We start from the raw sequence: 27,544 nt of genomic DNA, 5'->3' as shown, positions 1-27,544 counted from the left end.
GCCACTGTCCCATGGCCGTGAGAATCTTTAAGGCAGAAACACGTGGAGAAGCAGCTGGAAGAGGGGGTGGTGCCTGTGTCCTACAAAGCTGCCCCTCCCCCCAGACAGGGACGTGGGGAAAGGGGATTGGGTGGCAAGCGGGGAGTGTGGGGGGCTCTGCCTTCCTGCCTGGCATCCCTGGCCCCTGGACACTCCCCTACCTCCCAGTCGGCATGGCCGGGCTTGTGCAAAATGAGGTGGAAGACTTTTAGGGGCGGGGGGCGAGGGGCGGTGGGCCAGAGAGGAGCTCCTCCAGGGAAGCCCCTCAGCTGGCTCTGCCGGAAATGGCTATGTCTGGCCAGGTTCTAGAACCTTCCAGGATTCAACAGAAGGCCCCACCCCTGCTCGTGGGCCTCGGGCTGGAAGACGGAGCCTTGAACTTGTGGAGGGGGCGGGGTGAGAATTGGGGAACCAGGAATGGGGGTGTCTACAGCTTCTGTGTTCCTTTTTTTTTCTTTTTTTAGTCTTTTTCTAAAAACGTTACAATAATTAAATTCAAAAAAATAAAATCCCTTCTGGGACACACCTCAGCCTCCTTGTTCCGCAACCCCACAATTCACAAAAAAAAAAAAAGAGAGAGAAAAAAAACCCATGGCTGGGGCAGTGGGGGGCAGAGAGGAAAAGGGGCAAACAAGAGAAAAAACCCCACTTTCCTGTTCTTTTTTTCTCAGGGCGGGACACAAGTCTTTGAGGCAGAGGAGGTCGGGGGGCAGCACTGGTGGAGGGGGTTGGGGGCAGCAGCAGGGTGAAGGGGGGCTCAAGGGGGGTCCCCCGGCAGGGCTGGGCCTGTAGGAAGGGCGTCTCGGGGAGTCCCTTGGGCAGCCTGCTGCTCTCTTTGGGCCCCCACCTCGGCTGCCGTGGAGGGGAGGCCCGGCAGGCCCGGCGTGTCCTCTGGGAGAGGCGGGGTCCTCAAGCCAGACAGAGGGGGGCTCTCCAGGGCCTGGGCATCCGGGGACTTGCGGAGGCCGCACACGGAGTCTGCCAGCTGTGGCAGGTGCATGCCACGGAACCGCATCCCTGAGGTCTTGTCCTGGTCCTCTGCGACTCCTACCGGTTCCGCAGCAGCAGCAGCCGCCACCAACAGGGGGGCCTCCCGGGCGGTGGCTGTGATGTTCTCCACAGGCGTGGGTACTTCCTGCAGCGCCAACGCACCCTGGGATGGTGTGAACGGGATCTGGGTCGTGCAGGCCTCCTCCTCTTCCTCCTCCTCCAGCGTCAGCTCAAACTGGAACTTCTCCGGCAGGCCAGGCCGGCCTGGGCCTCCCAGCTGGTCCTCGGGGGGTGGCGACGGGCTCTGCCGGATGGCGCTGTAATACCAGCTCCGGTTGTCTTCCAACGTGTCCAAGATCTCCTGGGCATCCGGGTGGACCAGGTCCGCCCACGTCTCCCACAAGGGATGTACAATGTAATCGATGAAACCCACCTGGCGGGGAGAAGGTGCAGACACGGAGATCACAGCACAGCCTGCCCATGGCAGCATGCCACAGGAGCGCCGCTTCTAATCCCGGCAGCCCTGCTTCCCAGCCAGCTCCCTGCCTGTGGCCTGGGAAAGCAGTGGAGGACGGCCCACAGCCTGGGGACCCTGCACCCGCGTGGGAGACCTGGGAGAGGCTCCTGGCTCCTGGCTTATTCTGGCACCAGCCAAAAAAATCATCACCCGTAAGACGGAAACACACAAATGGCAGACAGCTTTGCGTATACAACAAGTGGCTGGCTTAGGACAGAGCATTACAGCACTGTCTGCAACGAGGAGTGAGTGACATCATGACCAGCGGCCTGGTCCGTATGTGACCGCCTGCAGCAGCCCCCACGGGCTCCCTCGGCTGGCCTCTCTCCTGTGAGGCAGCCGCGCTGAGCACAGCAGGCACATCCTCTAACAGAAGTGCCGGCCACAGGGGAGCAGGAGAGGCCGGCCCCACCCTCCCCTAGACTCTTGTGACAAGGGGTGCCCCGCAGGAGCGCTGGCATCTCGGCCCAGCCCCAACCGACTGAACCAGCTGGCGGGGAAAACAAATCTCCATTTCTTACTAGTTCCAATAAAAGGAAGTTTGGAAGGAGAAAAAAAGAGAGCAAGCCTGGTGCGTGTCCTAACCGTGAGAATGCTGCCAAGGCTGGGTTCAGACATTCAGCCCGTTCTGTCCAGCACGACAAAACAAACGGGGCCCTGTCGCCTTAGCACACTCAGCCCCTTGCTCCACCTCCCACCCGGCTCCCTGCGGATGGGTCTGGAAAGGCAGTGGAGGGTGGCACAGGTACCAGGGCCCTGCACCCAAGTGCGAGTCCCGGGTCCAGCCATCACAGCCCTTAGGGAGAGAACCAGGAATGCTGGAACTGTGCTCTTCAGAACCAATAATCTCTCACACAAAAGAAGAAAATGTGACGTAGGGGACGGCCAGCTCAGGACCTCCAGGGCCCCGCGGGTGGGGAGCCCCGTGCTGCCTGCCTCCCCTCTCCACGGCCCCTGCACGGTACCTGGGACTTCTCCACCGAGGCCGTGTGCTTGTCACACATGGGGCTGATCTCCATGCCCCGCTCCCGCTCGCGGTCGCCCTGCTGGAAGAACTCGGCCATGATGCGGTCTGTCCACTGGCGGTACAGCTGCAGTGGCTTTGTGGGGTTGCTCAGGTCCGCACAGTGTACCATGTTCCTTAGGACCTGTGGGGTACGGGGTGCAGCGTGTTAGGGACCCTCAGAGTCTGCACCTGGCCCGGGGAAGTCGGGGAGGGTCAGGGCAGAAGGAGGGGGCTGCGGAGACGCAAGGGCCATGGTGGAGAGCAGGAAGACAGGAGTTTGGGAAGATGAAGTGGAGACAGAAGTAGGAGCGGCCGCATGGGAGCCAGCGGGGCGCGGGGAGGGGAGCGGGCCCCATCTTCTCCGGCGGCGAGGTGGGGGCACCTGGATGCGGTCGGCATAGTTGTCCAGCAGGAGCACCCCCGAACTGGTCACTTTCTTGGTTTCCACCATGGTCTTCAGGTCGGCCAGAAGGGTCATGTGTTTGGACATGTCCGTGGCCAGCACCTGTGGGCATGGGGCAGGGGTGTCACGGGGCCGCCACCTGGCAGAGCCCCCTGGCTCCCTGCTGGAAGCTGCCTCCCGCCCCGACCCCACTCTCTGCCTCTCCCGCCTGGCCCACCTACCATGTCAATGACCATCTTGCGCAGGCTCTGCCGCTGCCGCTTGCTGAGGTTCTGGAAGATGTCACAGTTGTCCTCCTGCAGGAGCTTGAAGCCCACGGCCAGATGGTGGTTCTCCAGCACCGACTCGTCGTTGTACATGAGCGCCAGCTCCGAGTCTGCAAGCCCGCGGACGGTGAGGACGGAGCCCAGGCGGGGAGAGCCTGCAGGCCACCCCCCCAGCCCAGTCCCCACGGCGGGTAAACCCACGCACTGGTATTGATGAGGAACTGGTTGGAGACCCCAGGGTGGTCCACGTCGTGGATGGCGGCTGCAAACAGGGCAGCGAGGATCTCGAGGTCCGTGAATACGGCCTGTGGACACGGCCAAGGGGTGGGAGGAGAGGTCAGAGGGACGGCCATGCAGGGCAGGGTTCCAAGGAGGGATGATGGGGGCCAGATGGAGGGGTGGGGTGGGGAGAGGGATGATTAGAGGGAGGGCTGGGTCAGGGGTCGGCGACACACAGAGAAGAGGGGCATGCAGGGGAGGTGGCCGGGGGGAGCTGGCGGGACTCACATCCAGCGCAGGCGTGGCCAGTAGCACGTGGGTGGACTGCAACACGTCGGCTGCATGCAGGCTGTTGTGGTAGGCCACGTCTTTGTGGTAGTGGTCCTCCAGGGTCCGCACATACGTCACCATGGTGTCCACGGGGATACGGAATTTCTTGAGCAGGTCCCGCTCCTGGGGACCACCAAGGGGGACAGGGCGGTGGTGGCCCCTGCTGGCCACACAATGCCCCAAGCTCTGTCCTCTCTGAGGCCCCCCATCACCTGGAAGATGGTGTACATGACGCAGCTGAGGGAACGGCCTCCGGCGTAATCAGACACACAAAAGATGTTCAGGCCCCACTTGCTTAAGTTCTCCAGTTCCTGACAAGAGACGTCAGAGGTCAGGGGTCAGGGACCGGCCAGGCGCAAGGGCTTCGCGACCCACACTTTGGGAGTCGGTAGGAAGCGTCACACAACATTCACTGCTCACCACCCTGGTTGCAGAGGCACAGAGCGGCCTCAGGCCCCGTCACCAAGCCCTGTGTGTCTCGCTTGGCAGGTAAGGAGACCGCACGGCTCAGAGCAGGGCAGCGACGCCTCCAGGAGCTCCCGGCCCCCGAATGACAAGGCTGGGATGGGGACCCCCGACCACAGCTGGGCCTCTAAGCTGTGCTAACTGCTCCTGAGTGCTTGGGGCTTGTGGGGAGAGAGACAGAAAAGATACAGTGCACAGGCTCAGTGTTTAGCAAGCACTGCCTGACTGGACGGGTCATTTGCAAGAAGCGGGCTCACATGGGTGACGACAGGGCCACTGAGATCCAACGGCCATTCCAGAATGCCTGCTTCAAGTTCTTCCAATCCAGCTGCCCATCCTTGGGGGGAAGCCCTGGGTGGAGTTCCCAGCTCCTGGCTTTGGACCGAGCCAGCCCAGACTGTAGTAAACATTTGGCTAATGGACCAGCAGGTGCTAAATCTCTCTCTCTCTTTGCAAGACGTGACTCAATGCCCAGCATGTCTGGGGGCCCCAGCCGACCCCGCGCCCCTCACGTGCCCAGCCCACACCCACTTGGGCCAGGAGCTCCTCCTGGTCGGTCTTCACCCCAAAGCGGGGGACACTGGTGTTGGTGAGGCTGCTGCTGCGAGTGACCCTTTTCACACCCGTAATCTGAGACATGGACTGCAGCTGGGGGGCCGGGCTCGGGGGCTGCTGGCAGAGTTTCTGTCGCGGCAGTGTTGCCTCCCGCTCCTTGGAAGTGGGCGACGGGATTTCCACTTCATTCTGCTTCTCTGAAGACGGCAGGAGGGGCCGGGGTGAGCACCACATCCCACCCCCGACGCCCCTTGCGGCACATGTGCCTCCCCCCGCACACTCCCCGGCCCACCCAGCACACCCTGGCATAATCACCATGCAGCGTAGACGCCTTCTGCCATCCAGAGACAGACGTCCCCCTTTGGGAAGTGCTGGGTTGCAGTGGGGACCCTGGGGCCAGCCCAGGGCTATGTGGGGGACCTACTCCCATCACGGTGTTGGGCTGGAAGCTGGGGTGCTGGGGGACCAGGAGGTGGGGCGGGGCCGTGAATGAGAGAAGCTGCTTGCCCCGGATACTCAGGGCAGAATCGAGAGTAGGGAAGATGCCCCTGTGTTGGCTGAGTGGGCTGCTGGGGGGGGCCGTAGCTGGGAGGAGGGAGGGGACAGGGGTTTGGGGATCCATGGCCCCCCACCCCGCTGGGCGCCAGCCGCCCCCGGGAGAAACCTCTTCCTAAAGCTTCCAAGGGGTCTCCGGAGTCCAGCCAAGACCACCCATTGTGACCTGTGGTGGGTGGTTGGCCAATGAATGGGCCCAAGGGGGGCATTTGCATATGGTGTTCCCATTGGCTGCACCCTCACATCTAGAACAAGCCACACCCTCATGCAGCATTGGAACTTCTGGAGGGGGGTGTGTGTACACCTCGGGACCTGGGGGGATCTCCTGGACTTGGGCATATTACGAGTTTGGGGAGTTTGAGGTGTTCTGTTGCACTGGGGGCTCCACTGGAATAGGAAATTCTCCTAACTTTGAGGACTCACAGGCTGTTAAGCTTGGGAATGCCATTGAGTTTGGGGATCTGTTGAATGTGGAAGTATTCAAACCCAGTTCAGGGGTGTTCTAGCTGCAGCTTTTGCTTTGTTTTGTATTGTTTTTAGCTTGAAGATCCTTTAACGTTTGGGAGGCTTTTGCAGGCTTCTTTGTAAAAACATTTTATTAGAGAGGCAGAGACACCAAGACAGGGTCAGGGACACAAATCCTCCATGTGCAGGTGAATTCTACAAATGCCTGCAACAGCCGAGACCGGGCCAAACTGAAGCCAGGAGCCAGGAGCTCCAGCCAGGTCTCCCACGGGGGTGCCAATCCAAGTTCTGACGTCTATTTCATTTTTGGATCTGCTGGGTTCCACTGGGTGGGTCGGTGGGGTGCTTTCTGACCTTTAGGAATTCCATTTGGCACCTGCAGTTTGAGGGTTCCATCGTGTTGTGGCAGGGTAATAGGATTTGGGGGTGCTCCTGATTTGGGGGGCAGCGCGAATGGGAACCTGTGTGATTACGTTGACCTTTGGGAAATGACAGTCGGTGTTCACAGGATTTACAGCCCCGCGGGCACAGCAGCCCCGCACCCTGATACACCGACTCCGGGCCCTGTCCTCTGCACCTGCTACAGCCCCGCACTCACCCAAGAACGTTGTGGAAATGTACTCGGAGACCTGGTTTCCTGACCTGCTCATTTCTGACAGGTGCGTGAGCTCACGGTTTAACATCCTCTTGAACTAACGGGAAAGAGGGAAGAAGGCAGGGATGAGGGGGGCCCTGAATGGGGCCCAGAAACTCTAAAGACCCCATGAGTCATGCGGCTCGTTCTCCTGACAGCAGAACCCCCACTAGGCTGCAGAAAACTCAGCCCTTGTCACCCTTCCAGAACCGAGAGGAACCCCAGGCTTGGGAAGTGGAGGGGGGAGCATATACTTCCCTGTTCCCCCTAATCCACTCCCACCCGCAGCAGGACCCCAGGAGCACCTGTGGAAGGGAGGGGCTCCTGCTTCCGAGGGAGCCAATGAGGTACCCGGAGACTCCGTCGCCATGGTAACAGGAGTCTCCTTAGCAACTCCCCCTCCAACCAGCTGCTGAGCTGAGGGGAAGGGGGGGCAAGCAGGAGGCCCCCTTAACCCTTGCTTTCCCAGAGCTACCCTGGCCCAGGTCTTCCCAAACACGGACCTCAGTTCCTGGCTGAGGAGCAGTGCGGAGGTGGGGGGTGGTACCTCTGTCCTCCCCTGCACGCCCTTCTGCCCAGGCTAGGTTAAAAAGGACATACAGGTCCCCCAGCTCTCAGTCATGACAAGAGAGAAGGGTGAGCTAGTGCAGGAACCCCCAGCTCAGTCACCCAGGAGGGGGGAGGGGGCTCCCATCACAGCCCCCCCAGCCTCAGAGAGGTAAGCAGATGCATGGGGTGTGCCCGGAATCTGCTGTGGGGCCCCTGCTGAACCCCTCACGCCACTCGTCGCAAGCCTCTGCTGTGACATTGTGCAGGGAGGAGGAAGGGCATTGATCCCCGCCCCAAGCTCTGCTGAGGCACCCCCAAATCAGAAACAGACTGTCCAGACAGGCAGCAGGGACCCCAGGCTGCAAGGGGCCACTTCTGCTCCCCAAAGGCATAAATGGGTGCGCACACACACACACACACACCCCACGCACACAGAGGCCCAGTCTGCTGGGGTTCCTCCTAACCCCTCAAATCCAGGGGCACCCACAAGCAAGGCAGTCCTGGGCAGGTTGGCGGGGACGCAAGACTCAGAAGGTTATCGGGACTATTGACATGAACCAGCCCCCTCCGTCCTGGCACCGCAGGGACAGCCTGGTGACAGCCATCCGATCGCAGCCAGGGCCATGGCATCTGATCGGAGGCAGGGCCATGCCACGACCCGGTCAAGAGGCCTGGGAGCACGCAGACCCGCTGAGGAGCCAGGCCTCCACACAGCCACCCTCAGCGCAGAGCACAACTCCCACCCTGCAGTCACCACACACCCCAGCACCCGCCATGCACACCCAGCCCCGGGTCACTGCCAGCACCAGGCACGTGTCTAAGGCTCACACATGACGCTACCCCTTCCCCTCCCCCTGCCCCAGGATCCCCTCCCACCCACCCTGCTCCAGGTCCTGCAGGGTCCCAGAGACCCTGTCTTCACCCTCTCTTCCCCCTACCTGGTCCCACCAGCCCACCAGCCAGGGCTTGGAGCAGGTCTCGCAGAAAAAGTCCACCAAGGGCATCTTGGCGTCTTAGCCCCGCTCGGGGCTGCTGCACACAGAAGCTGGGCTCGGGAGTCCCCGGGGTTAACAGTCACACAGGGACGGGGTGGGGCAGGTGGGGGCAGCGGTACGGGGAGCTGCGGAGGGGCCTGGGCCGGCCCAGCAAGGCTGGGGGCTCCCTTCCCCTCCGCGCTCCCGCAACGCAGCCCTGGTTACATCCTCCGCTGCCGGCCCCTGGCCCAGTCGGGCGCCGCCGCGGCAGAGGCTGGAGGGGGAGGCGGCGGCCGGGGGTCCCTGCCCACCATGGAGGGGCAGGGAGGGGTGGGGGGAGGAGGCGGTGGAGGCCCGCGGGGCTCCGTCCCTGTGTGTACGGTCGTGCTCACTGCAGCACTGGCAGACTGCATGCCATGTCACGTGGTGGCGGGGGTGGGGGGGCATTAAAGGGGCATCCGGGATGACAGGGCCTCAGCCAGGACTTGGGGGTGTCGCTGCTCGGGGTGAGGAAGCGAGGCCCACACAGGTCCCTGCCACAGACACAGACACACTTACCCCACCCACGCAGGTGCACACATACACACCACCACAATCCATTTACAGGGAGACAGCAGAACACAGAGCGACATATGTGTGTCCAGGCACACCCCTCCCGAGAAGCAAGCTGCACACCCCCACACACACGCCCGGGGGCAGACACCCAGACACACACATACACTCGGGGACAGACACCCAGACACACACATACAATCGGGGACAGACACCCAGACACACACATACACTCGGGGACAGACACCCAGACACACATACACTCGGGGGCAGACACCCAGACACACACATACACTCGGGGACAGACACCCAGACACACACACATCCTGGGACAGACACCCAGACACACACATACACTCGGGGACAGACACCCAGACACACACATACACTCGGGGACAGACACCCAGACACACATACACTCGGGGGCAGACACCCAGACACACACATACACTCGGGGACAGACACCCAGACACACACACATCCTGGGACAGACACCCAGACATACACACACTCGGGGACAGACACCCAGACATACACACCCAGGGACAGACACTTAGACACCCAGACATACACACACACTCGGGGACAGACACCCAGACATACACACACCCAGGGGCAGACACCCAGACATACACACACCACACACACACACCCAGGGACAGACACTTAGACACCCAGACACACACACTCTCTGGGACAGACACCCAGACACACGTGCCACACACACACGCCCGGGACAGACACACACACACACCACGCTGCACACACACATGCCCGGGGACAGACACTCAGACACCCAGACATACACACGCCCGGGAACAGACACCCAGACTCATGTGCTAGACATAGGTATGACACACCCTCACCCCAACACAAACACACACAAACACAGGCTGGCACCAGCATAGGAACACCCCGCGGGACGAGACCTGACCCCGCCCTCAGACTCGTACCTTCCCAGACAGCCTCCACCCGCAGACACCTCCTGCCCCAGCCAAGGCAGCACACACACACACACACACACACACACACACACACACAGAGACACCTCCTGCCCCAGCCAAGGCAGCACACACACACACACACACACCCACAGACACCTCCTGCCCCAGCCAAGGCAGCACACACACACACACACACACACCCCTCCACCCGCAGACACCTCCTGCCCCAGCCAAGGCAGCACACACACACACACACACACCCACAGACACCTCCTGCCCCAGCCAAGGCAGCACACACACACACACACACACACCCCTCCACCCGCAGACACCTCCTGCCCCAGCCAAGGCAGCACACACACACACACACACACACACACACCTCCACCCACAGACACCTCCTGCCCCAGCCAAGGCAGCACACACACACACACACACACACACACCTCCTGCCCCAGCCAAGGCAGCACACACACACACACACACACACACACACACAGACACCTCCTGCCCCAGCCAAGGCAGCACACACACACACACACACACACACACACACACACACACCTCCACCCACAGACACCTCCTGCCCCAGCCAAGGCAGCACACACACACACCTCCACCCACAGACACCTCCTGCCCCAGCCAAGGCAGCACACACACACACACACACACACAGACACCTCCTGCCCCAGCCAAGGCAGCACACACACACACACACACACACACACACACCCCTCCTGCTCCAGCCAAGGCAGCACACACACACACACCTCCACCCATTTTGCTTGCCGAAGGACGCCCCCTGGAATTGTGCGACAGCCACAAGACCTGCACCCTCTCCCCAACAAAGTCACCCTCTCCTCTCCAAAGTGCACATTTGGATCTGCACCCCGAAACTCCCCGGACACACACACACGCCCCACACCTGCACATCCCCACAGTCCTGCACCACCACCTCACCCTTCACAGTGACGCCCCAACACACCAGTGCTACAAGCAGCTAACCCACACACCTCCTCCACACAGGCCCGAAGCCACAGACTCACTCCAACAGGTTGTACAAGCGAACAAGCTTGTGACCCCAAAGCCAAGGACAGTGTACAACCGGAAGTGATTCCCCCCCACACACATCAGCTCTAAGCGTGAACAGTAGCTGTAACCAGGTGCTGGCTCCATTTCACCGGCCCTGCCAGGGGGATTGGTCATGCCCCATCCACCTCCCAGGACCTGGTCCCACCCAAAGGCCCCACCCACCGGCTCCGCTCAGCCAAGAGCTCCACCTGCTGGCCCACCCGGCAGCCCCTCCCAAGCACCCCCAACACACACACCTTATGCGAGGCCATCTCGCTGACGGAGCGGTAGGTCTGCATGGTCTCCAGCTGCTCCAGGCACCAGTCCAGCTCCTCCAGCGTCTCCCGGGCCAACTGCTGACATGTTTCCTCTGGAGATGGGGTGGCCGGGGGGGTCGTGAGCGAGAGGACCCACAGGCCAACCAGGCAGGGTGGGGAATGGGAAGCCACCGCAGCCCAGGGTGATTGATGCGGGACCACCCAGGAGCAGGGATCCCCACGGGAGCCTTCCCCACCGCCAGGCTCAGCTACCTGACAGCGTGGCCTTGCACACAGGGGTCGGGCCGCCCAACGGTGACCGCCTACAGAGAGAAGGGGTTCAGAGCTCAGAGGCTGCCTGCTCTCCTCACCAGCAGGGCCAGTCAGCACCCTTCTGAGCCCCCCTGCAGCCCCCGACACTGCCCTGTCCTATGCTGCTAGTACACTCCGTGAGCCCTGCCTTGCAGCCAGGACTTCCAAAAGCAAGGGGCAGCAGTTCCAGGTCCTCGCTTCCCTCTGGATCACCCCTCCCCGCAGCCCTCCAACCCTCGGGCACGGCTCTCTGCCCTCCCCCCACCCTAGGATCCTACGAGCCACTGCTACTGATGGAGCCATTGCCACATGCAGGGCAATGTTCTAGCACTTTCTAGACACTACCTCCCAGGACCCTGCCCAGGATCTGCCACTCACCCAGCAAGCAGGCATGGGGGGATCTCACCACCATGCACCTACACCCCTGTGTCTGTACCCTAACAACCTGTCTTTGGGGGTCCCCCGAGGGTGCAGCAGCGCCTGCTCAGAGGTCCTGAGAGGTCACCAGCAGGTCTGAGAGCTAAACCCCATGACCCCAGGCGACGGGGCCCAGCCTCAACTTACTTGTTGCTGGGAACGGGCACATTGGTTAAGAGCGAGAAGTTGCTGCGTACGCTCCGAAGGCTGGCCAGCACCTGGGGAATGTGGGGGTGGTAGGGTGGGGTGACGGTGAGACGGGGAGGTGTCTGCTGCCCAGAGGCAGTCCTGTCCACCTGCCGCCACCTAGGGAGAGGTCCTTACCTGGGCAAAGGGGGTCACAATGAGATCCTCGGCATGCCTGCGATTGGAAGACAGTGTCAGGTCCTGAAGGAGGGGCCCGGAGGAGGGGCTCTCTCTGGGATGGACACCGTGGGAAACTGCCCCCCCCCGGGCTGGGGGAGGGGTTGGGAAGGGGAGCAGGGGCTGGGGGAGGTGAGTGGAGCTGAGTGTCTACGTGGGTTGGGAGCTGGCAGGAGGTAAGGAGAGTGGATTTGGGGGTGCCCCCGCTGGATGAGGCCTGGGCAGTATTGGGTGGGTGGGCACTCCATGCAGGTGGGGGCAGCAGGAGTAGGTGGGACAGCAGGCAGGTAGGTGTGTGTCAGTGCGGGGTGGGGAGGGTTGCTCACGCCTCGCTGGTGACCGAGGAGTTTCGGGACATGGTCTTGGGCGACATGTCGTAGTCACTGTCAGAGCGGTAGAGGAAGGACTCGCGGCGCTGGCTGGTGGCCACCCCGGCGTGCAACACGAGTCCAGGGCTGGCCTGCGAGTCCAGGGGGCTGCGGCCCGGGGACGGCGTCGGCCCATTTTCAGCTTCGAAGCTGTACGGGGGGAGGGGAGTGTTACAGGTGGGGAGTGGGGCAGGGGCGTCACGCAGCCAGGGACACTCTCGGTAAGAGGGGGGTTGGCAGGTGGAGGGCATGAGAGACAGCCTCGGAAGAGACGCGAGAGGGGCAATACCACCACCCCACCACTGCTGCGAGCGAAATGTGGGGCAAACAGGCCATTTGATTTGTGGTAAAGAAATTTTTAAAAAGATTATTTTTATTGGAAAGTCAGACACACAGAGAGGAGGAGAGACATCGAGAAAGATTTTCCACCCACTGGTTCACTCCATAAGCAGCTGTAACGGCTGGAGCTGAGCTGATCCGAAGTCAAGAGCCAGGAGCCTCTTCCGGGTCTCCCGCATGGGTGCAGGGTCCCAAGGCTTTGGGTCCCAATCCCAAATCCACTATGAGGATGAGTGTGCTGTGAGGAAGACCTTCTCCTGCCCTGTGACAGCCATTCCAGGGCTATCCTGCCTGCATGTTCTTGCACCAAGACCTGAGTTTGAAACCTCATTGCGCCAGCAGCAGCTTCTGTGCCAGGAGCCATTTTCCAGGGGCCACTCCTGGGATGGGGATGAGAGACTGGGCTGCCATCATCCTTGATTTGAAAGGCAGAGAAAACAGAGATGCTCCCCTGCTGGTTCTCTGCCCGCAGATGCTGGCAACAGCTGCGCTGAGCCAGGCGGAAGCCGAGTCGGGAGACCCACGGGGCTGGCAGGAGACCCAGCCCTGAAGTCAAAATTGCTGCCTTCCACAGCGCCCACAAGCAGGGAGCAGGCAAACCGGACCGGTGAACTCCAAGCAGCAAGCGGACCCCTAACCCACAGGCAACAGGCACGGATGAACCTACAGCCTGGGACTGGAGACCTCCAGGGAGCCCAGCAGGAGAAGGACCCCCAGCAGAGTGCATTCCCCAGCCTGACGCCCCGACACCCCAACATCCAGGGGCCAGGGAGCCAAGCTGGGGGCAGGGACAGGAAGCTGTTACTGTCACACAGAGACTGATGTCTGCCCCATCTCAGTGCCAGTCCCGCTGCCAGCCGCTGCTCGGGGGTGGGGGAGAGCAGCGGAAGACCACCCAAAAGCCTGAGCTCCTCCTACCCAGGGGGAGACTGTGCAAAGGCTACGGCTTCTGACCAGCCTAGCTCCTATCTGCTGCAGCCGTTTGGGGAGTGAACCAATGGGTGGAAGATTTCTCTCTATACACATACACACACACAGATAAAATATATAAGCAGTGGCTCAATGGTTAGATCCTGGCCATGCATGTGCCAGGATCCCATATGGGCAGCAGCTCATACCCGAGCTGCTCCACTTCCCATCCAGCTCCCTGCCTGTGGCCTGGGAAAGCAGCGGAGGACGGGCCAAAGCCTTGGGACTCTACACTTGTGTGGGAAACCCGGAAGAGGCTCCTGGATTCTGGCTTCAGGTTGGCTCAGCTCTGGCTGTTGTGGCCACTTGGAGAGTGAACCGGCGGATGGAAGATCCTGTCTCTCTTCCTCTCTGTATATCTGACTTTACAATAAAAAATAAGTAAATAAAATAAAAAATAGTAACAATCATCAATCTTTTAAAAAAATCTGTCTTTCAACTCATACGTTGTTGACCTTGTTTTATGGCTTCTCAATTATGGAAATGTATAGTGATGGAGTACTAGAGTCTGCCATATCCAGATGTGGGGGAATAATGGAACATACATCCTTGCTTCCAGACAAAAGATGGATTCCTAACGAAACTGTTAGACGGGCCCGGTGGCGTGGCCTAGCGGCTAGAGTCCTCGCCTTAAACCGCGCCCGGATCCCATACAGACGCTGGTTCTAATCCCGGCAGCTCCACTTCCCATCCAGCTCCCTTCCTGTGTCCTGGGAAAGCAGTGGAGGACGGCCCAAAGCCTTGGGACCCTGCACCCACGTGGGAGACCCAGAAGAGGCTCCTGGCTCCTGGCTCCGGATCGGCACAGCACCGGCCGTTGCGGCCCACTTGGGGAGTGAATCATCAGATGGAAGATCTCCCTCTCTGTCTCTCCTCCTCTCTGTATATCTGACTTCGTAATAAAAATAAATAAATCTTTAAAAAAAAAACTGTTGGGCATGTGTAGACGATGGGACGCTGGACTGTCTGACATTGTCTGTACCAGCGATGTTGGGGTACACTTAAATAAGAGACTGATGGAATTATGATTCCTTATGAAGGACTACACTATTGTAGTAAAATGGGGAAAATCTGTCAAGGGTGGGAGTTTGGGGGGGAATCCCAGCCTATACGAAACTGTACCACATAATTCAAAATAAAAATACATTAATAAATAAATAAATATCCAAAAAAAATCTGACTTTCCAATAAAAATAAATAAACTTTAAAAAAAAAAAAAGACAGAGTCCCCACTCCCTGGTTCACTTGTGATGGCTAGCCCGAAGCCAGGAGCCAGGAGCTCCATCCGGGTCTCCTGTGTGGGTGGGCAGGGGTCTAGGCACTTGAGCCATGCCCTCCTGTCCCCGGGGTGTGCATGAGCAGTGAGCCAGGTCAGGACAGTTAGCTGGGACTCAAGCAGGGACTCTGTCTGGGGGTGGGGGTGAGGGTATAGGTGGGGGGCATCTGTTTGGGGGTAGGTGTGGGGGTATAGGTGGGGGGCATCTGGCTGTGGGAGGGAGGCATCTAGCTGTGGGTGGGAGGCATCTGGCTGGTTGTGGGGGGATCTCACTGGGGATGTGACTGGGGGCATAGGTGGGGGGCTTCTGGCTGGGGGTGGGGGACTTCTGGCTGGGAGTGGGGGGATCTGCCTGGGGTGGGGCCGGGGTTTAGGAAGCAGGTGCATTAGTCAGCAACCCAGCCCACTGTCAGCCGTGTCAAACCCTGGCTCCCAGGACGGTCATGTCACAAGCCCGTATTGCTGTCCGGCCTCTGCTAGCCTTCACCTTCAGACAAGTGTGTGTGGGTGTGGGGGGTGCGCTTCATTCCAACACAAGGCTCTGGGTCATTGGGCAAGGTGCCCATTGCTCTGCCCGCCCCACCCTTGGCCTCTGACAGGTTTTCAGGGCCTCCGCTCCGAGGTCCACAGTCCGATCTTTGGGAGGGCCCTGATGAGGCTCTGTGTGCCGCCCAAGCCCCTTGGTACCCGGGACCTTGTCCTTAAAATCTCCAAACCTCCTTTTAAAAAAACTTTTATCTTGGGCCCGGCGGCATGGCCTAGCGGCTAAAGTCCTTGCCTTGAACGCCCCGGGATCCCATGTGGGCACCGGTTCGAGTCCCGGCAGCTCCACTTCCCACCCAGCTCCCTGCCTGTGGCCTGGGAAAGCAGTCGAGGACGGCCCAAACCTTTGGGACACTGCACCCGCGTAGGAGACCCGGAAGAGGTTCCAGGTTCCCGGCTTCGGATCGGCGCGCATCGGCCCATTGCGGCTCAGTTGGGGAGTGAATCATCGGACGGAAGATCTTCCTCTCTGTCTCTCCTCCTCTGTGTATATCTGGCTGTAATAAAATGAATAAAAATGTTTAAAAGAAAAACTTTTATCTATTTTTATTCTATAGGCAGTGAGAAGATTTACAGTGAGAAGAGCCAGAAAGATTTTCCATCTGCTAGTTTACTCTCCTAGTGGCTGCACCAGCTACAGCTGAGCCAAACCAAAGCCAAGAGCCAGGAGCCTCTTCCGGGTTTCCCACGCGGGTGCAGGGTCCCAAGGCTTTGGGCCGTCCTCCACTGCTTTCCCAGGCCACAGGCAGGGAGCTGGATGGGAAGTGGAGCAGCTGGGACACAAACTGGCGCCCATAAGGGATCCCGGTGCATGCAAGGCAAGGATTTGAGCCATCAGGCTACCGTGCCAGGCCTCATAAATAAATCTTTAAAAGAATTTAAACACGCTGATCCCACTTCCATGTATATAGAGTGCAGACAACTGGAAAAGAGGGCTTCAAACGGAACCGTGTCTGCCCACATTCCTAGCTGCCTGACTCAGACAGACCCGAAGAGGGAACAGCTCAAGTGCCGCCAACGGATGGAGAGCTAACACAGCGCGTCCATGCGCACTCTTTCAAATGTTTGATTTATCTATCTTTAAAATGTTGCACATAAAAGGCAGAGTGACCGTGAGCCAGAGAGATGTCCCTCATCTCCGTCTTGGTCCGCTCTATGTCCATGACGACGGCCAGGCCCGGGGCAGGCTTGTAGAGGAACCGGGGACAATGTTGGGGTCTCCCCCAGGAGCGCCAGAGGCCCACATAGGAGAGCCACCACCTGTTGCCTGCCAGGACCAGAATCAAGGAGCCGGGACACAATCCAGGCTCTCGGCTCTGGGCGGCAGGTGTCCCGGGCTGCCCCACTCCACAGGGAGACCTGGCTCTGGCCTGGCCGTTGCAGGCATGTAGAATAAACAGAGGCATTGTGTGTGTGTGTGTGCACATGTCTGTGTGTTTCAGATCACGGAAGATCCACTCGTCACAATAAAATCCTTATCAAGGTTTTGCCATGAACCACAGTCCTCAAAATGCCTCCCACGGGCATGATGCTTTAGGTGGCTAACCCTCCCCTTCCAAGCACCAGCATCCCACAGAACAGGCACCTGGTTTGTGTCCCAGCAGCTACACTTCCCATCCAGCTCCTTGCCTGTGGCCTGGGAAAGCAGTGGAAGACGGCCCAGAGCCTTGGGACCCTGCACCGCGTGGGAGACCTGGAGGAAGTTCCTGGCTCCTGGCTTTGGATCAGCGCAGCAGCCATTGGGGTCACTTGGGGAGTGAATCATTAGACGGAAGATACTTCTCTCTGAATCTCCTCCTCACTATATATATCTGACTTTGCAATAAAAATAAATAAAGCTTTAAAAAAAATGCCTTCTACACGTTGGCCCAGGCAGGGCCACTGACTCCAGGAGACAAATCCGACACATGTTCTATGAGAATAAGCCATGGAGTGGCAACGAGCGGCTGGTGGCCCTGAGCCCAGCCTTGCTTTTGGGGGGTCCAGTTAGGAGCCACTGGGGAGGGGAAAGGAAGGCAGGCCATGCAGGGCAGCTCCCCACGAACGAACCACTACCCAGCCCACAAACCACCACCATCACTTTACATCACCCGGGGAATGCCAACAAGCGAAAGCAAAGAGACAGGTCCCAGGAGTGAAGCCAGCCAGCACAGCTCGCAGATACACAACCCCCTGGGGACTCAGCTCACGTCAGCAGGGGCCCGAGGAGAGAAAGGACACTCCCTCAGGGGTGGGAGCAGGGCTCAGGTGTCTGCTGGGCAGCAGGAAGGTAGAGGAGAACGGATCAGGGCTGTGGCGCTGGGACCGGGCAGGGCCTCCAGGCCACCACAGCTCGCTCCTGCCTCACCTGCCTCCCACCGCTCAGGGTGGCCCCGGTACAGCCAGCGACGTACCCAGGGGCCCCGAAAGCCACAAACCACACTTGCGGACAGCTGACAGCGTAGCCACACACATACATACTCCATCTGCGGTAACCCGAACCACGCACCGCAAGTCCCCCACCCCGCGTAGGCTCAGGTGGCCGGGTGGCCTCATCCTCCACTGCACATCTCCACCTCACCTCTGCGTGCCCCTTAAGTCTGCCCCTCTGGGCTCCCCAAGCATCAGCCTGAAGCCCTGGAGGACTGTCCCAGTCCAGGGACAGATCTAAGCCACAGGGACTTGAGCGAGGACAGATACGAAACAGCAAACAAGCGGAGGGGGGGAGGCAATGACAGCCAGTAACACAAAGTAGACGCTATACCTACAAGCAGGTGAGCACCCCTACGCCCCCTAGGAGAGGCACACAAAGTACAATGAACTTGCTCAAACAATGTGGACTTGGACTTGAGCCAGGCAAGCACAAAACTGAAGGCTGAAACACCGGGGCCGGCCCAGAAGGCCGCAAGCCTGGTGCCTCCCTGGCTCGCCAACCGCCCAGAAGGCCGCAAGCCTGGTGCCTCCCTGGCTCGCCAACCGCCCAGAAGGCCGCAAGCCTGGTGTCTCCCTGGCTCGCCAACCGCCCTCCCCTCCCCAACCTGACTCCTGCCCAAGAGGTGCCAAGCAGCCTTCAGGAAATTAAAAAAAAAAAAAGTCCTGGCATTTGCTCTGTTGAAGGTCACACAGAGGTTGACGGCAGACTGACGTGTGTCGGGCTGGCGCGTGTCTGCCAGGCGGGTACGCGGTGCCAGGTGACACAGCTGTTTGTGGAGCTGGGTGTACAAGAAGAGGGGTGATGGTTCACGCATGGGCGTCGGGCATGGGGGAGAAGTGTGTGGGGCCGTGGGCATCCGTGCACGCACGGTCCCATCTGCGCGTGTGTGAGGGACAGCCGTGCACGGGTGCCTTGGGGAGGTGGCTCCTTGCGATTTGTGTCACCACAGGTCCCAGATGCTATGACTGTCCCTGAGAGTCCGTGTCCAAGCGTAGGTGGGAGAGTGGGGTCCCAGGAAGCTATGCAGCTGCAGGCTTGGCTAGGTTTGCGCCACCCTCTGGGTGGCCACTCTTGGCACAGCAAGCACATGCTCTGCCCTGTAGGCACGGGGTCTGCGCACCCAGGATAGTCCGCATGCTGCCAAGCACAGGAGCACCTTGAATGCCCTGAGCACTATAAGCCCCACTGCCCTGCCGCGTCTGGCCAGCGGATTCCCCAAATGCCCTCCGGCTGTCCCGGACCCGCTCTCCCTGTCCCCACCACCCCTCCTGTCCCCTGCTCCGGCCTGGTTTTCAACCTGCAGCCCCAGCCAGGAGGGCTAAGGTTGGAGGCTCCCTGGAGAGCTGGTTTCAGGCCAGTGGCCAGTGGCCTGGAGTGCGGTCCAGGTGAAACTGGATGCCCACGGCTGCTGCCTCGGGGAGGGCCTGAGGCCCGTGTTTAAGGGCACAGGGAGCGTGAAGGGAGAAAGACCTAGCTCCCACCTGGGGAGCTGCCACCTCCAGGAAGCCCTCTGCAGCAACACTGAGGCCTTTAGGGGCAGGGAACAGGGTGGGGTTACAGCAGGCCCCTAGTAGCCACTTAGGGGACTCCCTGAAGGCAGAATGGGACAGGGGGTCTGCACCTCCAAAGCAGTGAGGCAAAGCGAGGGGCCTGGCCTCGGGGCCACCCACCTGACAGATCTGCCCAGCGGATGCTGCTGGTTGTCCTCATCGCTGAAGGAGTGGGCCAGGGAATCGGGGCCCGCAGAGGGCAGTGCCAGGGCAGGGGGCCGGGTCCGAGCCCGCGGCACCGCACCAGCACGCATGGGGGCCCAGCGCCGCCGTCGGGGCGCGCATGGGGACCGCAGCACCGAGGTGTGTGGCTCGCAGGGATCACCAAGGTGTTTGCCGCGGCCGCTGGCACCGCCCCACCTCCCCAGCACACCCTCGAGGGACTGCCCCCGGGTGGCCAGGCGTCCCCGCGTCCTCAGAGCCAGGGAGAGCCCTGCGCGTGCCTTCCCACCCTGCCAAACTGGACGTACAATTTTCCTCCAGCACCCTTCCTCTCTGGCCCCCAGCAGCGCCCTGGGCTCCTGGGCCCATCCCCCTGCCCCCAGGACACTCGGGCGCCTCCGGCTCCGCCTCTCCCCACTCCCCACCCTGACGTCGAGCCGGGCCACTCCAGGTCCCAGATCGCCAGCACGCACGCCTTGGGGGGTTAGCGGAGGGAGAGGCTGGGGACGGGAGGCGACCTGCTGGAGCAGGCGGGCGGAGTGCAGGGACGGGTGGCTGAAAGCCCAAGGGGACAGAGGACGCACGCAGGGACGGGGACCTTGGCGAGGGCTCGGGGAAGACAGGAGATACCGGGAGGGAGGGAGGGAGGCAGCTCCCAGGGCCCGCCCCTTTCTTCTCCTTGCTCCGCCCCAGTTCGTCCCCAGCCTGGCCCTGGCCCTCTAGTGTCCTGGTTAAGGTCTGTGGTGGATTCTGTCCCCTACGAGGGCTCCCCCGGGGGGGCGCAGAGGTGAGCAGGGGAGGCTGGGGCACCGACGAAGCCTCTGCCTGCAGGATGAAGGGACATTACCAAGCCACAGGGGCAGTGCTCGCCAGGCCTGCCACTCGGCCCTAGCCCACCCTGGCTTTGGCCAGAAAGAAAATCTGCATTACTGGCGTCCATCCTTGTGGCGGTGAGCATACCCAGCAGTGCCATCCCCAGAGGGTACTGCTGGCCTCACGCTAAAGATGGGCAGGCTGATGAACGCAAGTTCCCAGGTTCCTCGGGATGGCAGGTGCCTGGAGCGTGGGGCACTCCCCCGGCCTGAGGTTCGCACAGGAAGCAAGAAGAAAGCAGCCCCACGCTTATTGAGCGCCTACTGCATGCACTGTCAGACGTTTCGACAGCAATGGCTGATCTTTATCGGGGGCCACGTGACGGAAAAGTGAGGCCAGAAAGGGAAAGTTACAGGGCTCCCAGACCTGGCCGCGCCCCAGGTGGCCAAAGCAGGCGACTGGCAGCCACCAGGGACACACTTACCAGGCCGGTGCCTGGCGGCCGAAATCGTGGGCACTGCGGAGCAGCCGGAGGCGCCTGCGAAGAGTCGGGGACGGGCTGGCGAAGAAGACGGGCGAGCAAGGCGGCGACCGTGGGCGGCGGGGAGGCCGCGGGGTCGCGGGCTCCGGCAGGAACGCTTCCTCCTCGGCAGCAGCTGCTCCCGCCGCCGCCACCGGGAAGGCCGCCAGCCGCAGCCCGGGGATACGGCCCAGGCCGTGTGGCCGTGCCATGGCCCCCGGGGGGCGCGGGCTGGGCCCTCCTCCGAGGGCGCTGGGAGCTGCGCTGCCCCGGGGGCATCCAGCATGTGCGCGCCTGAGCCCCAGGCCCCCGGGGCCTGCAGGGGGGCCGCACCCCGCCCCGCAGCCGCCTCCGGCCCTTCCGGCTTCTTGGGCGCTGGGGCCGCCCCCGGGGGCAGGGCGGGGCGGGGCGGGTCTGGGGCGCCCGCAGGCCACCGCCGGAACTCCGGACCAGGGCCCGCAGACCCCAAGACCATCCTGGCGTCCTGCTCACGTGCCCACATTCCCGGGGAGCGTCTCTGCAAACACGGGGGTTGTCCCTCCACTTTCTGGGGGTGCCCCCAGAGACTCTCAAACATCTGCACAAGCTCTGTAGTGCCCTCAGAGTCCCGGGAGACCCTCAAATCCCGGGACTCCCTCAACATAATCCAGATGTGCTCCGGTGGCCCCCACAGGCTCGGGTGAACCCTCACAGCTCCAAGATGACCCCGAAAATCTAGCAATGTCCTCCCTATTCCCCTGGGACATCCATAAACACCCCAGAGGTACCCCATGGATCCCAGGACGCTCCTCCCGGATCTCAGGGGTGCTGTGTGTCCAGCAGAAAGCCCTGTCCATTGCAGGACCACTAGCAGGTTCTCCCTAGAGTGGCCCCCTAATCTCTGAGCCACACAGACACAGGTGAACCCCAAATTCCTAAAGTCCCGCACAGTTCCTGCAGCATCCCTACAAGTGCCCAGGCCCCCAACACAAACTCACGAGTGCTTCCGATTTGGGGGGTACCCTGTTACTGTGTAGGCACATGCCACCAGAATCCTGGGATGACGCTCAGAGCACAGCGATTCCGCCACGGCTCCCAAGCCAGTCTCAGGAGTTAGGCCAGGCTCCAAGGTACACCCACAATCCTGGGAGACACCTCCCTCCCTCCAGAAGGTGCCCACACATCAAGATGCATGTCTTAGCACTCTAACAATACCCCAGAGAGGGATTGTGTTGGCTCAGGGGTGCCAACATCCCACCCTGGATGGCCTGGGTTCGAATCCCAGCTCTGGTCCCACAGTTCCAGCTCCCAGCTCATGCACACTGGGAGGCAGCAGGTGACGACGCGACACCTTGGTCCTGGTCACCCACCTGGGAGAGCCGATGGCTTCAGCCTGGCCTAGACCAGGCAGTGAACCAGAGGGTAAACGGGCATTTCAGATAAAGACCTAGAACCAAGCTAGCCCATGAGAGTTCGATAGGAGGCCAAGTTTAAGTTTTAAAAGGAGTCCAACGTATTTTGGCTAGGGTCTCGTCACTCTGAAACACCCTCTCCTGTTCTCCCCGTGTGGATAAGTCACTTCATTTCCTGGAGCCTCGGGCTTTCCCAGCTCTGTGATGGATGTGACAACACCCACCTCACGCATGAACAGAACACAGCCCGAAAAGCCATCGGCATGGGAAGCACTCACAAAATGATGGTAGCATTATTTGAGAAAATATTTATTTATTTACTTATTTATTTATTTTTAAAGTTAAATTCACTTGGAACGTGCACATTGGCTCAATCCTGCAGCACCAGGTGCCAGGATTCTATGTGGGCATCGATTCATATCCCGGCAGCCCCACTTCCCACCCAGCTCCCTGCCTGTGGCCTGGGAAGGCAGTGGAGGATGGCCCAAGACTTTGGGACCCTGCACCCATGGAGACCCAGAAGAGGCTCCTGGCTCCTGGCTTTGGGTGGACGTAGCTCTGGCTATTACAGCCAGTTGGGGAGTGAACCATTGGATGGAAGATCTCCTCTTCTCTGTATATCTGACTTTCCAATAAAAAATGTAAGTTTTTTAAAATCACCATTGGCAAGAAGCGATCCTCACCCGGGGAGGTGACTGTGTTACTGAGAAGGCAAGGCTTTTAAACCTGGATCTTATTGCTATGAGGGGTGCAGGGGGTGTAGACTCGGAGCTGGGCACCGCTGCGTACCTGGCCTCTGGCCGCTAGAGGTCAGTCACGCCCTCGGCTGAGGTGGAGTGGGCAGTGGGACCTAGCGCCTCAGCCCCAGGTCTAGGACAACCGGGCACAGTACCCCCAGGATGCTTGGAGGCCCGCCTGCTTCGTGACGCAGCCTTCCCCGCACACCTGCGCAGGTGCATCCCGCCACCAGCAGCCCTGGACAACAGGTTCCTGTTGGGACCATGTTGCAGAAACCAAGGAGACTCACTTGACCAGAGCCCGCACCACAGCCAGCCAGCCACCAGAACGCCACCCTTCCTGGGCAGCCAGATGTAAACTAGGGCCCAGGAAGCCCTAGGGGAGCCGCGGCTGGCACCTGCTGGCCTCATCTACTTCCGGTCACTTCTGCTGTATACAACCTGCTCCTCCCCAGTCAGACGCACAAGACCCGTCCCTGGATCTGTTTACATCTCTGCTCACGCGTCAGCTTCTGGGACAGCCCTTCGCTGACCTCAGGGACCCTCTTCCCTTCCTACCCGACAGAGTCACCTTCTAAAATTATCCTCTTGCGTTCCCAGCTAATCCTGCCTCAACGCCACACGGCAGGGCCTGGAGCCGCTGCAGGCCAAGCCGCAGCCCCCTGCGCACTGCTCCCCCGCGTGTGCAGGAACACAGGGAAGAAACCCAGGCTCAGCCACAGAGCCAGGGAGGGGGCGCGGGAAAAGCTGGACTTGAACTTTCTCGTATTGGGGAGTAGCTGCTTAGAACTCCGCCCCCAGCCCTCCCCCACCCGCCGCCAGCTGGGGGCTCCCCCAGATGCAAAAAGCCCCTGGAGGGGTGCAGGGAGAAACACACGCGCACACACACACACCCAGCGCGCAAAGATGGGCAGGGTTTGTGGTTTGGGGAACGCCCCTTTCTCCTTGCTGACGTCATTGGAAGGAAGTGTTTTCGCCAAATACCAGCTCCGGGCTGCCCAGCTTGGACGTTATGGAGTCCAGGGCTACCGCGAGCCTGGGGCCCAGGCCAGGGAAGGGAGCAGGGGGGTGGGAGAGCAGGAGTTAGCGGGCTAGTTCTTATTTTTCAACCCAGCTTTACAAATGAGGAAGATGAGGTTATTCGCAGGCGATACACGGAGCCGGCGCGCAGTTTCAGTGGCATGAACGAAACCTGGGTTTCCAAACCCCAGCCTGCCCTTCCAGGCTGTGTAACCTTGGGCCTGTCACCCTGCAGTCTCTGCTCCTCGGATAGCAGGCCAGAGCCAGGGTGTTGGGAGGCCCTGGTATCCGGAGAGGGGTGTCGCGCGGGCGCGCGCGGAGGCGAGATGGGAACTCCGCGTCCGCAACTTTGGCGCCAAGTTCTCGCGCCTGCCAGGTGTCTGCGTCTGCCGCCGTGTCGTGTTAGGGTGCGGGTGCGAGCTAGGACTGTAGGGGAAGAGGCCCAGGTCCAGCAGGGCAAGGAGGCCAGGAGGGGAGTCTGCAGTTGGCCGTTTTGATGTCCGTTCCCGCTCAAGCGCTCAACATACAGCAAGTGATAATGCGGGGCGCGCGTCGGTGGCTTGGGGACTCGCGTCCTGCGGGCAGCACCAGGCTGGGAGCGCACAGCCCCGACAGGCCAGCAGAGGGGGCGCGCACGCGCGCAGAGACCCGCTCCCCAAGCACACACACACTCCAGGGACCCAAGTGGAGTCAGGATTGAGTGCCACCCGGCCCGAGGGACTTAAACTCCCCTGAGACCACGGGGAACAATTTAGGGTCACAAAGAAGAGGGCAGAGCGGTGCATTGGCCCGCCCCCTCCCACTTGAGGCACCGCCATCACCACCGCCTCCCCTCCCCAAGTCCTCCTCTTCCCCCATCTGCTCTTGACAGCTCGTGGCGGGTGCGTGACTCAGCCCCGCGGGGCGTCAAGAACTCTGTCTCATGCATCCCCAGGTCTGGAAGGGCCGGGGCTGTGAGTGCTACCTTGTTTTAGGGTGGGGAGGAAGAGGGCCGCATCCTGTCTCCGAGCACTGCTGTGACTGCGGTCGAGCATGGTGGGTGGGGGTGCCCGTGGGGACCCCCTTTTATGGAGGGGTGGAGGTGTGGGCACCTGTGTGGGCCCACAGAGCCCCTCCCTGGCAAGAAGCCAGCCAGTGCTCGCTCATAAGGAAGGCTCTGGCTTCCTCCTTCAGGCCCAGTGCCTGCCCTCAGCCCTCAGCCCACCCCTGGGTGCCCGCCGCATGCAGGCTGCTCAGTCCCACAGGAAAACAAACCTGAGCCTGAGCCCAGGCAGGGGATGCGGCGGACCTTCCTTTCCTTTCTTCTCACTCAGCTTGCTCCCTGGCCAGCGCTCCCCACCACCACCACCTCCCTCCGTTCCGTCCTCCGCGCCCCCCCCAAGGGACCGTGTCTAGAACAACACTCCTCAGGGTCCCTGGACACACGTCTCCAGAGTTCACAGAACCTCTCAGAGGGATCCCTTGGGGGCCGAGCAGCGCCAGCGCCAGCTCCCCTGAGACAGCTCAGAGACTGCAAAGCACTCACCGGGAGGACACACAGCCCCTGGGCAGCGGGGGGGGGGGGGGGGTGGCCCTATCTCCTGATCAAGGAGTACAGAAGGAAACAGCAACTTTCTGGGCCTCATTTTCTGGCAGGAGATCAAGATGCTTGCCACTCAGCTCAGGCAGAGTCCACTGCAGGGAGGACCCAGGGGCTTCGAGGGGCCCAGGTCCCATCCCCCCAGTGCTTGCCTTGGTTTTGCTAGGAGCATTTAGGCTCCCAGCCCCTGGCCCTGTGGCATTTCCTGTCAATTCCAGCTCTGTTATCGTTCTTTCTGATTCCCTCTGGGGGAAAAAAATCAGGTTGTCCAAGCCGGGGCTGGGACAGACCCTGGCTTCCAGACAGAGTGTGGGGCTGGGGTATTGGAAATGAAGGTGTGAGGCGCTCAGCCTCCCCTCGGGCTATGAGGAGCCTTCATGGGACCGCAGAGGACACCGCTAGTGCGGGCTGTCCATCAGGCCCTTGTCGGAAGGTGCAGGCAGCCACATCCAGGACCCCCTGCTGCCGGGGGGCACACACAGAATGCAGGCCACCGAGTGACTCTGGATGTTGCGTGCAGCTGGTGAAGCCCAGTCAGCCCCAGTGTCGCAGGGACAGGCACCTGCGTGTATGTGCGGTGAGGGGGTCTCTCAGATCTTCCAGGGCTCAAGGCCTGCATCCTGGGAGCCCTCCCGGCCACAGGGTGTCCCTGACCGCTAACTCGGAAGCATCATCATCACTCTGTCCTGTGGGGGACACAGAGTCCCCTGTAACTGTCATGCTGGCCCCAGCAGCAGATACGGTCACTTTGTTCCTGCGTTCTATGGGGACGCGGTCACCCTGTCACCAATCGAGTCAGGGCACCCCCATGGCTGCTATGGCCACTGTCCCAGAGCACACAGCAGCCAGCCCTGAGTCTCATGGTGTCATCATCGCAGGCCCCGGAGGTCCAGGCTGGGCAGGCACGGACGGGCACAGGACAGCGGGAGCAAACCAGCCAGCAACCCCCTCCTGCACTTCACCCCCTCTGGGCAGCTACTGCAACCTCAAATGTCCCACTTAGGAGAGGGATCCCAAAAGAAGGTTCCCCAAGAAGTCCCCTCTGAAATTGTGGAACCAGCTGCTGCAGGAGTGCACAATGCCGCACGGGTGGCAGTCAAGTGCCCCCAGGACATCCCATGCAGAATCAGTCCAGCTCTCAAAACCCCCAACAAAGTCCCCACCAAGTTGTGCCCTGTCCAGTCACTGCCTTGCCAGGGACCGAGACCCCGAAGCAGCAGCGTTTCCCCTAACCCAGACCCAAGGACCGCCACACGCAGCAGGGCACCCCCTATACCGACCTCAAGCTCGGGGACAGTGTTGGGGGGCCTCCACAACGCCCCCTCCCTGCCAGTCGCACCCCAGTCGCACACAGCGCCTCCTGCGGCCGGCGGGACGAGCTGCGCCCTCCCCGCGCGCCTATAGACTGGGCGCGCGCGTCTTACCGCCTGCCGCTGCCTCCGCCCGTGCCGGTGCCGTGGAAGGACGAGGGCCAGGACATGCGGGTGGAACGCAGGCCGGGCCGGTCGCTGGTGTCCACCGCATCGGCGCGCTCGATGGGCCGGTGCGGCGTCCGCTCCGGCTCGGCGCGCTCGGCGCTGTCGGAGTAACCCCGCTGCTGGATTCGGATGGGGGTCCGCGGCTGCCTCCACAGGTGCTGCGGAGGCGGCTTGAGGGTGGCCTGACCCTCGCGGGGCCCGGGCAGAGACAGGCTCCTCTCCGAGGGGGCGGCCGGGGGCTCCATGGCGCCGGCCCCCACCTGCGCCCCGGGGGGCAGAAAGGTAGGGGTGGGGGGCCGGCCTTCCCAAGCTTGTAGCCCCCGGCTCAGCCGCGCGCCAGTCGACCGGCCGGGGATGCAGCGGGTGCGCCCGGCCTCGGTGGGGCCATGGCGCCCCTGGGACAGACCCGGGCCGGACCGGGCCGGGCTCCGCAGCTTCCTGTGGGCTCCTGGCGTTCGGCTCCAAGCCCGGCTGCGCTCTCCGCGCTCGGCGCCAGCCCCGGC

At 61.2% G+C, this 27,544-nt stretch overlaps 1 protein-coding gene across 1 annotated transcript; it reads right to left on the bottom strand.

The window, feature by feature from the left end:
* Positions 1 to 796: 796 nt before the first annotated feature.
* Positions 797 to 27,301, bottom strand: PDE4A (phosphodiesterase 4A). The gene is made up of 15 exons (XM_004595741.2): positions 26,988 to 27,301; positions 12,210 to 12,401; positions 11,845 to 11,881; positions 11,668 to 11,738; positions 11,065 to 11,114; positions 10,792 to 10,904; positions 6,409 to 6,502; positions 4,767 to 4,987; positions 3,983 to 4,081; positions 3,729 to 3,893; positions 3,427 to 3,526; positions 3,177 to 3,331; positions 2,935 to 3,057; positions 2,512 to 2,694; positions 797 to 1,462 (listed from the first exon to the last, which is right to left on the bottom strand). The coding sequence occupies exons 1-15, from the start codon at positions 27,284 to 27,286 to the stop codon at positions 797 to 799; spliced, it is 2,568 nt and encodes an 855-aa protein (XP_004595798.2). The 5' UTR covers positions 27,287 to 27,301.
* Positions 27,302 to 27,544: the final 243 nt, after the last annotated feature.

Source organism: Ochotona princeps, chromosome 33 (genome assembly GCF_030435755.1).
Source record: "Ochotona princeps isolate mOchPri1 chromosome 33, mOchPri1.hap1, whole genome shotgun sequence".
Taxonomy (NCBI): Eukaryota; Metazoa; Chordata; class Mammalia; order Lagomorpha; family Ochotonidae; genus Ochotona; species Ochotona princeps.
This window is presented reverse-complemented; position numbering and strand designations above follow the sequence as displayed.